The sequence below is a fragment of the Hylobates moloch genome, unplaced genomic scaffold (assembly GCF_009828535.3).
Source record: "Hylobates moloch isolate HMO894 unplaced genomic scaffold, HMol_V3 SCAFFOLD_14, whole genome shotgun sequence".
NCBI lineage: Eukaryota > Metazoa > Chordata > Mammalia > Primates > Hylobatidae > Hylobates > Hylobates moloch.
Window position 1 is genome coordinate 344,145 of NW_026652289.1, and position 14,986 is coordinate 359,130.

Here is a 14,986-nt window from a genome sequence, read left to right on the forward strand (position 1 = left end):
TTACGATGGCTGCAAAAAATAAAATAAAATACTTAGGAATATTCCTAACCAAGGAGGGGAAAAATCTCTACAAGGGAAACCACAAAACACTGCTGAAAGAAATCACTGGCTGGGCGCGGTGGCTCACGCCTGCAATCCCAGCACTTTGGGAGGCAGAGGCAGGCGGATCACGAGGTCAGGAGATTGAGACCATCTGCTGAAACCCCGTCTCTACTAAAAATACAAAAATTAGCTGGGTGTGGTGGCATGTGCCTGTATTCCCAGCTACTCTGGAGGCTGAGGTAGAAGAATCACTTGAACCTGGGAGGCGGAGGTTGCAGTGAGCCGAGATCGCGCCACTGCACTCCAGCCTGGGCGACAAGAGCGAAACCCCGTCTCAAAAAAAAAAAAAAAGAAAAAGAAAAAAAAGAAAGAATTGATGACACAAACAGATAAAAAACACATCCAGGTTGGTGTGGATGCAGTGAAAACGGAAAACTTTTACATGCTGGTGGGAACGTAAACTAGTACAATCATTATAAAAACAGTATGGAGACCAGGCACAGTGGCTCACGCCTGTAATCACAGCACTTTGGGAGGGCGAGGCGGGCAGATCACCCGAGGTCAGGAGTTCAAGACCAGCCTGGGTGACATGGTGAAACCCTGTCTCTACTAAAAATACAAAAATTAGCTGGCCGCAGTGGTACACGCCTGCAATCCCAGCTACTTACGAGGTTGCGGCAGAATCACTTAAGCCTAGGAGGCAGAGGTTGCAATGAGCCGAGATTGCACCATTGCACTCCAGCCTGGCCAACATGGCAAAACCCCATCTCTACTACAAATAAAAAATTAGTCAGGCATGGTGCTGCATGCCTATAATCCCAGCTCCTCAGGAGGCTGAGGCATGAGAATCACTTGAACCTGGGAGGCAGAGGTTGCAATGAGCCAAATTCGCATCACTGCACTAGAGGCTGGGCAACAGAGCAGGACTCCATCACAAAAAAAAAAATAAGTAAAAAGCATGTAAAGCAGGAGCATCACTTGAGGCCGGAAGTTTGAGACCAGCCTAGTCAATGTAATGAGACTCCATCTCTACAAAATATTTAAAAATTTGCTAGGCATGGTGGCACATGCCTGTGTTCCCAGCTACTCAGGAGGCTGAGCAGAAAGACTGCTTGAGCCCAGGGGTCGAGGCTGCAGTAAGCTATGATTGTGCCACTTACTGCAGCATGGGCAACAGCGTAAGACCCTGTCTCAAAATTAAAAAACAAAACAAAACATGTCCACAAGGCCAGGTGTGGAGGCTCATACCCATAATCCCTGCACTTTGGGAGGCCAAGGCAGGAAGATGGCTTGAGACCAGGAGTTAGTGCCTAGCCTAGTCAATATAGTGAGATCCTATCGCTACAAAAAAATTTAAAAATATTCCCTGCCTTACTAGATGTGAGAAAAATAAAATAAAAAATAAAAATTAAATTAAAATGTGTCTAGGGAAAGGGATATTTTTGGAAGACTGATCAGACGAAAATGTAGCACTCAACTTGAAGGGACTCCCACGAACCAGAACACAGAACTCTCACAAAAGTAACACAAACACCTCACTAAAAAGGACCACACACACAAGCCAGAACACAGACTTCTCACAAAAATAACACAAACACCTCACTAAAAAAGACCACACAATGTGCTACTCCAAGCAGAATAACGGACATATGGAAAACAGAAAACATTAAAGGAACCAAAAAAAGATCCTGAGAAGTGGCACCCACAGCAGACCCAAAATAATAAAAGTGATCCAGATCAACCCGAGCAACACACTCCATTCAAAGTGGACGGGCTGGCCAGGGGCGGTGACTCATGCCTGTAACCCCAGCACTTTGGGAGGCCAAGGCAGGCAGATAACTTGAGGTCAGGAGCTCAAGACCAGCCTGGCCAACACAGGGAAACCCCATCTCTACTAAAAATACAAAAATTAGCTGGATGTGGTGGCACACGTCTATAATTCCAGCTACTCAGGAGACTGAGGCATGAGAATCGCTTGAACCTGGGAGGCGGAGGTTGCAGTGAGCTGAGATGGCGCCACTGCACTCCAGCCTGGGCTACAGAGCGAGACTTCGTCTCAAGAGTTCGAGACCAGCCTGGCCAACATGACAAAACCCCATCTCTACTAAAAAATATACAAAAATTAGCCCGGCACGGTGGCAGGCACCTGCAATCCCAGCTACTTGGGAGGCTGAGGTAGGAGAATCGCTTGAACCTGGGAGGTGAAGGTTGCAGTGAGCCGAGATCACGCCATTGCACTCCAGTCTGGGCAACAGAGCAAGACTCCATCTCAATAAAAAACAAAGTGGATAGGCTCACCGCACCTCTAAATACCAGGCCAAAGTGGAGACCAATTCACTCACAAAAAAAGATGTACAGTTAAAATAAGTTTGAAAATATCTCTAGGAAACAAGAAATTATGCAGAATGACACAACCAATTTTAAAGAATCCAAATAGAACTAAAAACAGCAAGAACAAAATTAACAACTCTGGACATATTTAACAGCAGATTATATACAGATGAACAGAGGTTTAGAAAAATGGGAGATAACACAGATAAAACTATCCAGCCTATGGCCAAGAGCAAAAAGAAGCCAAGCACAAAAGTGGGCTGAGCTATACGTATGTGATATGGTTGGGCTGTGTCCTCACCCAAATCTCATCTTGTCTTGTAGCTCCCACAATTCCCACGTGTCATGGGAGGGACCCAGTGGGAGGTAACTGAATCATGGGGGCAGGTCTTTCCTGTGCTGGTCTCCTGAGAGTGAATAAGTCTCACTAGATCTGATGGTTTCATAAAGAGGAGTCCCTCTGCACAAGTTCTCTCTCTTTGCCTTCCACCATCCACCTAAGATGTGACTTGGTCCTCCTTGTCTTCCACCATGAGTGTGAGGCCTCCCCAGCCACGTGCAACTGTGAGTCCATTAAACCTCTCTTCCTTAATTACCCAGTCTTGGGTATGCCTTTAATAGCAGCATGAGAATGGACAAATACGGTATGCAAAAGAATGGAGAGAAAGAACAGGTAGAAGGTATGCATGGAGATACTGGTTAGGATTTGAGAGGCAACAGATGAGAAAAGCATCATCCACACGTTGAAGAAAACCCTGGATCCCAAGCAGAATTAAAGACATCATAAAAAGCCACACCTGGTGTGATAGTTAACATTGTCAACTTGATTGGATTGAAGGATACAAAGTATTGTCCCTGGGTGTGTCTGTGAGGGTGTTGCCAAAGGAGATTAACATTTGAGTCAATGGACTGGGAAAGGCAGATCAACCCTCAATCTGGGTTGCCACCATCTAATCAGCTGCCAGTGTGGCCAAAATAAAACCAGGCAGGAGAGCATGGAAGGACTAGACTAGACTGGTTAGCTCTCTGGCCTCCATCTTTCTCCCATGCTGGATGCTTCCTGCCCTTGAACATCAAACTCCAAGTTCTTCAGCTTTCGGACTCAGACTGGCTTTCTTGCTCCTCATCCTGCAGATGGCCTACTGTGGGCCCTCACCTTGTGATTATGGGAGTCGATGCTCCTTAATAAACTCCCCTTTACAAATCTATCTATCCTTTTAGTTCTGTCCCTGTAGAGAACACATAAAATCAAAACTGCAGAACACCAAAGACACTAAGTCTTCAGGATGGCCACGGCAGTGAACACAAGCTAGAGAGGGGCAGAGCGAAACCACCGGCAGGCAAGACACCAACTGCCAACTATATGTCTACGCCAGCCAGACTTTCGAGAAGGGAAATAAAAACAAGCCAGGCGCAGTTGTTCACACCAGTAATCCCAGCACTTTGGGAGGCCGAGGTGAGCAATCACCTGAGATCAGGAGTTTGAGATCAGCCAGACCAATATGGTAAAACTAAAATACAAAAATTAGGCCGGGTGCAGTGGCTCACACCTGTAATCCCAGCACTTTGGGAGGCCGAGGCGGGTGGATCATTTGAGGTCAGGAGTTCAAGACCAGCCTGGCCAACATGGTGAAACCCCATCTCTACCAGAAATACAAAAATTAGCCGGGCAGTAGTGGCGTGCACCTGTAATCTCAGGTACTCGGGAGGCTGAGGCGGGAGAACCTCTTGAACCTGGGAGGCGGAGGTTGCAGTGAGCTGAGAATGGGCCACTGCACTCTAGTCTGGGTGAGTGAGAGACCCTGTCTCAAAAAAAATAATAAATAAAAAAATACAAAAATTAGCCGGGCATGGTGGTGCACATCTGTAATCCCAGCTACTCAGGAGGCTGAAGCAGGAGAATTGCTTGAGCCCAGGAGGCAGAGGTTATAGTGAGCTGAGATCACCACTCCAGCCTGGGCATCAAGAGTGCAAGAGCAAAACTCCATCTCAAAAAAAAGAAAAAAAAGACACATTCATTATTCATATTCACAAAAAAGCTAGAAGCAAGAAAGATGTCCTTCACCAGGTGAGTGGATAAACAAACTGGGAACCACGCACACAATGAAGTACTAACCAGCATCAAAAAGGAATGAGCTACTGATCAATCTAAAACTTGGATGAATCTTCAACTCATTTTGCTAAGTGATTTAAAAAGTTGGACCCAAAAGGCTACATATTATAGAATTCCATCTGTAGAACATTCTGGAAAAGGCAAAACCATAGAACAAAAAACAGACCAGTGGTTGCCAGAGGCTGGGGAAGGAGGGAGAGGCTGGTTAGAAAGAGGACACGGGCCTCTTGGGGGTTGGGGTTGTTCTGGAGGGTAACTGGGTGGTGGATATGACTCTACACAATTGTACATCACGAAGAATGAACTTAAAAGCATGCAAATTTTAGGGTGGGCAAGGTGGCTCACACCTGTAATTGCAGCACTTTTGGAGGCCAAGGCAGGAGGATCACTTGACCCCAAGAGCTCAAGACCAATCCTGTCAACATAGTGAGACCCTGTCTCTACAAAAAAATAAAAACAAAACTTAGCCAGGTGTGGTGGAACATGCCTGTAGTCCCAGCTACTTGGAAGGCTGAGGTGGGAGGACTGCCTAAGCCCAGGAGTTCAAGGCTGTAGTGAGCCGAGACTGTACCGCTGCACTACAGCCTGGACAACAGAGCAAGACACTGTCTCAAAAAAAAAGTCTGCGCGGTGGCTCATGCCTGTAATCCTAGCACTTTGGGAGACCGAGGTGGGGGCGGATCACCTGAGGTCGGGGCGGATCACCTGAGGTCGGGAGTTCAAGACCAGCCTGACCAACATGGTGAAACCCCATCTCTACTAAAATACAAAATTAGCCAGGCGTGGTGGTGAGGCCTCCCCAGCCACTCGGGAGGCTGAGGCAGGAAAATCGCTTGAATCCGGGAAGCGGAGATTGCGGTGAGCCGAGATCGCGCCACTGCACTCCAGCCTGGGCAACAAGAGCAAAACTCCAGCTCAAAAAACAAAACAAAACAAAACAGTAGGCAACTTTAAAAAATTGACCAGGATGGGCCGGGCGCAGTGGCTCACGCCTGTAATCCCAGCACTTTGGGAGGGTGAGGCAGGTGGATCACGACGTCAGGAGATCGAGACAATCCTGGCTAACACGGTGAAACCCCATCTCTACTAAAACTACAAAAAATTAGCTGGGTGTGGTGGCGGGCGCCTATAGTCCAAGCTACTCGGGAGGCTGAGGCAGGAGAATGGCGTGAACCCAGGAAGCGGAGCTTGCAGTGAGCCAAGATAGCGCCACTGCACTCCGGCCTGGGTGAAAGAGCAAGACTCCATCTCAAAAAAAAAAAAAAATTGACCAGAATGTTGTGGGATCCCAGGATAGGAAGTAGCCAGTGACCAACGAACCTGACTACATACTCACCAGTGAAGACACAACCTTAGTGAGGGGCTGGGGAAGAGAGGAGTGACCTGAGTAACCTTGGAAAACAGTTGTGACTGGAAACTGAAAATGGAGACAAAAGGAGCTATAAACAAACACTGAACTCCACTTAGTAAATTTGTTTCTTATATGATGTGGGTTGCTAATTCTGAAACTATTATACACTTACAGGAGAGTTGAACAAACAACTAAATAAATGGGGCCGGGCGTGGTGGCCCACACCTGTAATCCCAGCACTTTGGGAGGTTGAGGTGGGTGGATCACCTGAGGTCAGGAGTCAGAGACCAGCCTGACCAACATGGTGAAACCCCAATTAGCCAGGCATGGTGGCAGCACTTGTAATCGCAGCTACTAGAGAGGCTGAGGCAGGAGAATCACTTGAGCCCGAGAGGCAGAGGCTGCAGCAAGCCAAGATCCTGCCACTGCACTCCAGCCTGGGCAACAGAGCGGGACTGTCTCAAAAAACAAACAAACAAACAAACAAAAAAACAACCTTCTAATTTATTTTTTTAAAAGTAAATAAATGGCAGAAGTGAGAGCCAGGCTTCTCACTGTCTGAGAAGGAAACTGCAAATAAACCAGGGGGGAGGGCAGAGTGAACTCTGTGGTGCTGGATTAGGCTCTGAGGTATCAGTATGTATTCCTATTTAATATATATGTCTATAAATACAAATGAACATAAATACAGCTATGAGTGTACACACGGACTAGCTCCCAGGCACGCCCTTCCTCACTCTGTCCACGCAGAGAGCCCAGAAGCAGCAGCAACATCCCAGCAGGAGTGAGCACACCTAGTGCCCAGGTCTTGGTCTCAACACCATAATCCCGTAAAAGGCACCAAGACTCCTTGGAGAAACAGCGGACTCAGAAGAGACAGGGCCTACACGATGAGCCTGCGGCACCAACTTGCAGTGTCACAAGCCAGGATGTGCTTCAAACACATGACACAGGAGCCACCTAAAGGGGCTCCCCACAGACAGAGCTGCAACAACTTAAGAATCAAAACAATGTTGAGGCTACACTAAGCTGTGATGGCACCACCATACTCCAGCCCAGGGGACAGAATGAGACGCAGTCCCAAGAAGGCAATAAATAAATGAAGAGTGGGTTTTATAGAACCCACCAGAGACTGTTCTTCCAGGCCTCACCCAGGAGTTAGATCTTTCCTGCAATAATGCAGATTAAAAACTAAACTTGCTGGCCGGGCGCAGTGGCTCACGCTTATAATCCCAGCACTTTGGGAGGCCGAGGCGGGCGGATCACGAGGTCAGGAGATCGAGACCACGGTGAAACCCTGTCTCTACTAAAAAAAAAAATACAAAAAATTAGCCGGGGGTGGTGGCAGGCGCCTGTAGTCCCAGCTACTCGGAGGCTGAGGCAGGAGAATGGCGTGAACCTGGGAGGCGGAGCTTGCAGTGAGCCGAGATTGCAACACTGCACTCCAGCCTGGGCGACAGAGCGAGACTCCATCTCAAAAAAAAAAAAAAACAAAAAAAAACTAAACTTGGCCGGCATAGCGGTTCACACCTGTAATCCCAGCACTTGGGGAGGCCAAGGCAGGAGGATCACCTGAAGTCAGGAGTTCAAGACCAGCCTGACCAATATGATGAAACCCCTTCTCTACTAAAAATATAAAAATTAGCCAGGCGTGGTGGCATGCGGCTGTAATCCCAGCTACTTGGGAGGCTGAGGCAGAAGAATCGCTCGAACCCAAGAGGCGGAGGTTACAGTGAGCCAAGATCGCACCACTGCACTCCAGCAGGGGCAACAGAGCAAGACTCCGTCTCAAAAACAAACAAAAAAAACCCAAAAACCAAAAAACAACCAAACTTGCCTAAAGCAGTGTGAACTGAGTATAGCTAGAATCAAATGGCTAAAATATAGGCTTTTTGTGTGTGTGTGTGTGAGATGGAATCTCGGTCTGTCTCCCAGGCTAAAGTGCAGTGGCAACCAGCTAATTTTTGTATTTTTAGGAGAGATGGGGTTTCACCATATTGGCCAGGCTGGTCTCAAACTCCTGACCTCGTGATCCGCCCACCTTGGCCTCCCAAAGTGCTGGGATTACAGGCGTGAGCCACCACGCCCAGCCTAAAATATATGCTTTTAATGTAACACTTTAAAATTAGTCAATTCCAAACAGTGTTTTCCTCCACATGCTAACAAAAAACATGTCAATAAAATAAAGGTAATCAACTCAACACATATGGAATTCATCCCACAAGGCACGTGGCAGAAACCAGGGACGTGAAGACTGACCACAGCCTCCCTGCCCTGCCAGGCTCTCAACTGGCACAGGACTTCCACAGTCACAAACAGATTATGTGAGAAACGAGCTACCAGGCCTAAGAAACAGGCTGAACAGACAGGTGAGTCAATCGACAAGGGCAACTAGAATAAAGGGAATTCATGACATTCCTCAAACTTATGAAGGGTGGCTTCTCTTCAATGTCCCACGGGAAAAACAAAAAAGGAAGATCACAAGGGAGGCAGATTTGAGCTCAGGGAGAAGGGTCCGAAGAGAAGCTTTCCTTCCACAGGCAACATTAAGAATGTGCAGGCGGCAGCACGTGGGGCCTACAGGGTGAGCCTCTGCCTCCAGCTCTCTATGCTTCCAGTTTCCACTTCTAAAGAGAGGCCCTGCAGAGATGGAAGGTCCTCTCACTGGTTTGGATTTCTACAACATAAAGAAATCCTTTGACAAAGAATACACCTTAACAGAGAACTTAAAGAATACCTTTGTGATGATCTCACGCTGTTCTGGATGGTGGTCACTGACTGTGAACATCCCACGCTGTTCTGGACGATCGTCACTCATTGTGAAGATACCACACTGGTCTGGTTGGTGGTCACTGATTGCGAAGATTCCACGCTGCTCTGGACGATCGTCACTCACTGTGAACATCCCACACTGTTCTGGTTGCTGGTCACCGATTGTGAACATCCCACGCTGTTCTGGTTGCTGTTCTGGTTGCTGGTCACCGACTGTGAACATCCCACGCTGTTCTGGATGGTGGTCACTGATTGTGAAGATCCCACGCCGTTCTGGACGATCGTCACTCATTGTGAACATCCCACGCTGTTCTGGTTGGTGGTCACTGATCGTGAAGATCCCACGCTGTTCTGAACGATCGTCACTCATTGTGAACATCCCACACTGTTCTGGTTGCTGGTCACTGATTGTGAACATCCCACGCTGTTCTGGTGGGTGGTCACTGATTGTGAAGATCCCACGCTGTTCTGGTGGGTGGTCACTGATTGTGAAGATCCCACGCTGTTCTGGAGAATGGTCATTGACTTGCTTCTGCTGCAGCTGTTCCAAGTCCTCTCTCTTCTCTCCATCACGGTCCTCCAGCTAAGAAGGGGAGGGCCAGAAAGAAGCATTTAAAGCAAGGTCCAGGGCTGCAGCCTCAGGCCCTTCCCAGCTCCTCTATCTGCGGGCCTATGCTGACTTCATTTAACAAGTAGAGCTCATTTCCACCTGTTCAGAACGTGCACCTTCCACATTAACAATTCTCAAGCTCTAAACATTTTTTTTTTTTTTTTTGAGACGGAGTCTTGCTCTGTTGCCCAGGCTGGAGTGCAGTGGCACAATCTCGGCTCACTGCAAGCTCCACCTCCTGGGTTCACGCCATTCCCCTGCCTCAGCCTCCCAAGTAGCTGGGACTACAGGCGCTCGCCACCACGCCCGGCTAATTTTTTGTATTTTTAGTAGAGACGGGGTTTCACCGTGTTAGCCAGGGTGGTCTCCACCTCCTGACCTCGTGATCCGCCCGCCTCGGCCTCCCAAAGTGCTGGGATAACAGGTGTGAGCCACTGTGCCCGGCCGGCTCTAAACATTTTTATAATGCAAATAATTTCCCTAATGATGTTCCTGCCCCTCTTCTTAATGAATTCAACTTTTTTTTTTTTTTTTTGAGACAGAGTCTCGCTCTGTTGCCAGGCTGGAGTGCAGTGGCATGAACTCGGCTCACTGAAACCTCCACCTCCCGGATTCAAGTGATTCTCCTGTCTCAACCTCCCGGGGGTTTCACCATGTTGGCCAGACTGGTCTTGAACTCCTGACCTCAGGTGATCCACCCGCCTCAGCCTCCCCAAGTGCTGGGATTACAGGTATGAGTCACCGTGCCCAGCCTATAATTTTTTTTTTTTTTTTGAGACAAAGTTTCGCTCTGTCACCCAGGCTGGAGTGCAGTGGCACGACCTCAGCTCACTGCGACCTCCGCCTCCGGGTTCAAACGATTCTCCGGCCTCAGCCTCCCGAGTAGCTGGGACTACAGGCGCATGCCACCACGCCCAGCTAATTTTTTTTTTCTTTTTTGTCTTTTTTTGAGACGAAGTCTCACTCTGTTGCCCAGGCTGGAGTGCAGTGGCACAATCTCAGCTCACTGTAAGCTCTGCCTCCCGGGTTTACGCCATTGTCCTGCCTCAGCCTCCCGAGTAGCTGGGATTATAGGCGCGTGCCACCACGCCCAGCAGATTTTTGTATTTTTAGTAGAATCGGGGTTTCACCATGTTGGCCAGGATGGTCTCAATCTCTTGACCTTGTGATCTGCCCACCTCGGCCTCCCAAAGTGCTGGGATTACAGGCGTGAGCCACTGCACCCGGCCATGAATTCTACTTAAAAAAAAAAAAAATTTAATTAATTTTTTGAGACAAGGTCTCGCTCTGTCACCCAGGCTGGCGTGCAGTGGTGCAATCACAGCTCACCGCAACCTTGACCTCCTGGGCTCAAGCAATCCTCCTGCCTCAGCCACCTGAGTAGCTGGAACTACTGGCATGCGTCACTGTGACCAGCTTATTTTTTATTTTTTTGTAGAGACAGGGTCTCCATGTTCATTATGTTCCAAAGCTGGCCTCAAACTCCTGGGCTCAAGCAATCCTCCCACCTCAGCATCCCAAAATGCTGGGAATACAGGCATGAGCCACAGTGCCCAGACTAGCTTGCTTTAACAAGATGATTCACTAAGAACATTTCAATTTCTTCCAAAATAGCAAAGAAAAATGAGGGTGTCGGCTTTTAGGGATCATTAGATGAGTCACAAGATGAATGCAGAGAGAGAGCACTCATGGCCAATGATGATGGCAAAACTGACGTGAAAACAAAATCTCAGACAAGTCTTCATTTGACAATACCCTAGATCAATCTTCTCAGAATCAAGAGGAAGTGAGGGACGAAAAGGGGACACAATAGTCTCAATCAGCTGCCCACTCACATGAATGATCACACTTCAAAGGAACCTGGACCATCCATCCACTTCCTTAAGAGGACACTTCTGGCCGGGCACGGTGGCTCACGCTTGTAATCCCAGCACTTTGGGAGGCCGAGGCGGGCGGATCACGAGGTCAGGAGATCGAGACCACGGTGAAACCCCATCTCTACTAAAAATACAAAAAACTAGCCGGGCGTGGTGGCGGGCGCCTGTAGTCCCAGCTACTCGGAGAGGCTGAGGCAGGAGAATGGTGTGAACCCGGGAGGCGGAGCTTGCAGTGAGCGGAGATTGAGCCACTGCACTCCAGCCTGGGTGAAAAAGCGAGACTCCGTCTCAAAAAAAAAAACAGGACACTTCTAATGTTTGTGTGCCAAAACTTAGTTGATACAAAGAGGTTGGATCAAATTTCTAATAAAGTTGTTCTAAATTATTGCTTTATTCTTACTTCTGTAAATTACGTGTAAAACAACTTAAAATGACAAAACAGTAAGAGGGCCCAGAAATCTAGATGATAAATGGTGATAACTATTTTTCCTGGTATTTGATACAAATATGAGTTGGAAAAGTGCTAGAACCACACTTCTTAAGCCTTCTATAGCACTAGTTAAATCTTCTTCAGCCAAAGTTTTTGTATTTTCTTCTGAAATTCTTGACCTCTGAGCAATTTTTGGATGGTTCTTTTTTTTTTTTTTTTTGAGATAAAGTCTCGCTCTTGTCCCCCAGGCTGGAGTGCAATGGCACAATCTCGGCTCAGTGCAACCTCCGCCTCCTGGGTTCAAGTGATTCTCCTGCCTCAGCCTCCCGAGTACCTGGGATTACAGGTGCCTGCCATGAGGCCCGGCTAATTTTTGTATTTTTAGTAGAGACGGGGTTTCACCACGTTGGCCAGGCTGGTCTCGATCTCCTGACCTCAGGTGATCTTCCTGCCTTGGCCTCCCAAAGTGCTGGGATTACAGGCATGAGCCAATGCGTCCGGCCAGATGGTTCTTTTACAAAAAAATGGCCTCTGCTCATTTTGTTCCTCATCTATAACTGAAAGGTCAAATTCTGCTTTCTACCATTGCTTTATTTTTATGATTTTTTTTTTTTTGAGACAAGGCTTTGCTCTGCCCCCCAGGCTGGCATGCAGTGGTACCACCATAGCTCACTGTAGCCTCAAACTCCTGGGCTCAGGTGATCCTCCCAACTCAGCCTCCTCAGTAACTGGGACTACAGGTGTGCATTGTCATGCCCAGCTAATTTTTATATTTTTCATAGAGACAGTTTCACTATGTTGCCCAGGGTGATCTTAAACTCCTGGGCTCCAACCATCCTCCCACGTTGGCCTCCCAAAGTGCTCGGAGCCACCACGCCTGACCTTGCTTTCTGCCATTTCTGAGTTAACTTTTAGAACTGAGACAGCTGTTGCATTGGTTCGACTATTTTTCCATCATGCACTTAACAAATTGTAAGGTAACATAGCTGAATCCTGAATATTTACCACAAAGTCTTTCTGCAATTCTACTTTGGCTTATAACCATCCTGAAAAAAACCTAAGAACTTAAAGTTGGTTAAAAATATGTCTTATACCAGCTGGGCACAGCGGCTTACGCCTGTAATTCCAGCACTTTGGGAGGCCGAGGTGGGAGGATCACCTGAGTCAGGGAGGTCAAGGCTGAAGTAAGCTGTGACTGGGCCACTGCACTCCAGCCTGGGTGCCAGAGGGAGGACCTGCCTCCAGAAAAAAGAAAGAAGACTTATGCTAGAAATCAGTATTTACCTAACAGTTGGTGATCAAAGTAAGAAATTCATTATATGTTGGAAAGCACAATAATTTCTCCCTCCCCCTCACACACACACACAAACACACACGCTTATCTTATGCTGTTCAATAAGCTCACTAGACTCTCCATAGCCAAACCTCTCACAATTTATAGATGGGTAAAATAAAACAAATGCACCTTTAATTATGTTTAAAGCACTGGTACAACTACAGCATAAAGGTTCCTTGAGGATTCCTGATCTCCAGACGCAGCACGACCAACCATCTGAGAAGGGAGCGCCCTGTCCTGGGACATTATTCGGCCACACGGCCACCAGCTGCTAGCTTTAAACAGTGGACTCTTTCCTGGAAATTCACTTTTCAGAAGATCATTATTCTGAACACAAAATTACTCCTGTTTTAACATCTACAACTGGATTAAAGGCATACTAAACTCAAATATCATGAACTATCTTATAATACATATGAAAAAAACTCCTTTTTAGACTGAACTGATGATGTACAATGATATAATCAGAAAAAAGTTAATGAAATATCTGCTTCTTACAGCACCAATGGTTTTTATATACATAATTGACAAGACAAAATGGCTTAAGAAATTTGATTCCTAACTTAGTATACAGCAGAAAGACAATGGCTCTATTCTACACATACTACTTAGTTTACCTATACATGTATAAAGAAAGTAAATTTTAGCTAGGTGGGATGGCTCACACCTGTAATTCCAGCACTTTGGGAGGCCGAGGTGGGAGAATTACTTGAGCACAGGAGTTTGAGACCAGCCCTGACAACATAGTGTAATACTGTCTCCAAAAATTTTTTTTTAAGTTAGCCAGGCATGGTGGCACACGCCTGTAGTCCCAGGTACCAGGGAGGCTGAGGCAGGAGGGTCACTTGAGGCCAAGAGGTCAAGGCTGGAATGAGCCATGATTGCGCCACTGCACTCCAGCCTGGGCAAGAAAACAAGATCGTATCTCAAAAAAAGGGGAAAAAAGCTGATGTCCAAGATCCAGTCGGGAGTAATACCTGATGACTGCACGTTTAGCTTATTAAAATAACAGGAATTCCGTGGAAAAAGCCGACTGGTACCTGACCTTTGCCCACCATCTTGCCATTGTTTCACCAAGTTTTGTGAAAGCAGACCCCTCCTCACATCTACCACACCACCCCACGCTTGAGGGTGAAGTGTCCTGTCCACTGTGGTCACGAGGAAGTGACAAAATGCAGGAAGTGGAGTGAGTGTGCATGTGCATCTCTAAGTAAAGGGGACCAGTAGCGGGCCTGGTATTTATAGATTGCTTTAAGATGTCCAAAATACATGTTTTATTAGTGGTATAGTTAATTCTAAAACGGGAAAAAATGTTATATAAGTAACCTAATGTGTTTATTGTAGGAAGTACCAAAAACCATAACAACGGAAAAACCAACCACTCTATTCCTTTCTGACCACCACTGTTAATTTTCTGGTATATGCCCTTCTGGTTTTGAAAACAAAAATCAAAATGGTTTTCATAAGATCATCTGCCTGAATGAAGGCATGCATTACATAGCAGAGTTAGAAACTAAGAGAGTCTCTACCTGATGAAACGGCGAAGTATGAATGTTTAATCAGGAGTCTATACCATGCCTTCTAATGTTAACGACCCATCAGTCTCCGAATACAATTTACACAAAATGTTCTAGGTTTGGAATGGTTTTCTGACAGGATCCTGAGATTCCCACATGTATTTATCAGCTTATTACTTTTAAAACGTATATGCGGGCCAGGCACAGTGGCTCACGCCTGTAATCCCAACACTTTGGGAGGCCGAGGCGGGCGGATCACAAGGTCAGGAGCTCGAGACTAGCCTGGCCAATATGGTGAAACCCCGTCTCAACCAAACAAATACAAAAATTAGCCGGCCATGGTGGTGCGCCTGTAATCCCAGCTACTCGGGAGGCTGATGCAGGAGAAACGCTTGAAATAGGGAGGCGGAGGTTGCAGGGAGCAGAGAGCGCGCTGCTGCACTCCAGCCTGGATGACAGAGTGAGACCACGTCTTAAAGAAAAAAAAAAAAGTATGTGTAACCAGAGGGCCGGGGGCGGTGGCTCACGCATGTAATCTCAGCACTTTGGGAGGCCAAGGTGGGTGGATTGCTTGAGGTCAGGAGTTCAAGACCAGCCTGACCAACAT

At 47.2% G+C, this 14,986-nt stretch overlaps 1 protein-coding gene across 4 annotated transcripts in view; it reads right to left on the reverse strand.

Moving 5' to 3' along the window:
• The window catches only part of PCNT (pericentrin), a 118,841-nt gene that overhangs the window by 99,036 nt on the left and 4,819 nt on the right, over positions 1 to 14,986 (reverse strand). For all 4 annotated transcript variants that reach the window (XM_058427624.1, XM_032174550.2, XM_032174549.2 and 1 more), the window contains exon 3: positions 8,575 to 9,192. In XM_058427624.1, the coding sequence (XP_058283607.1) occupies positions 8,575 to 9,192 (618 nt within the window). The remainder of the gene's footprint in view (positions 1 to 8,574; positions 9,193 to 14,986) is intronic.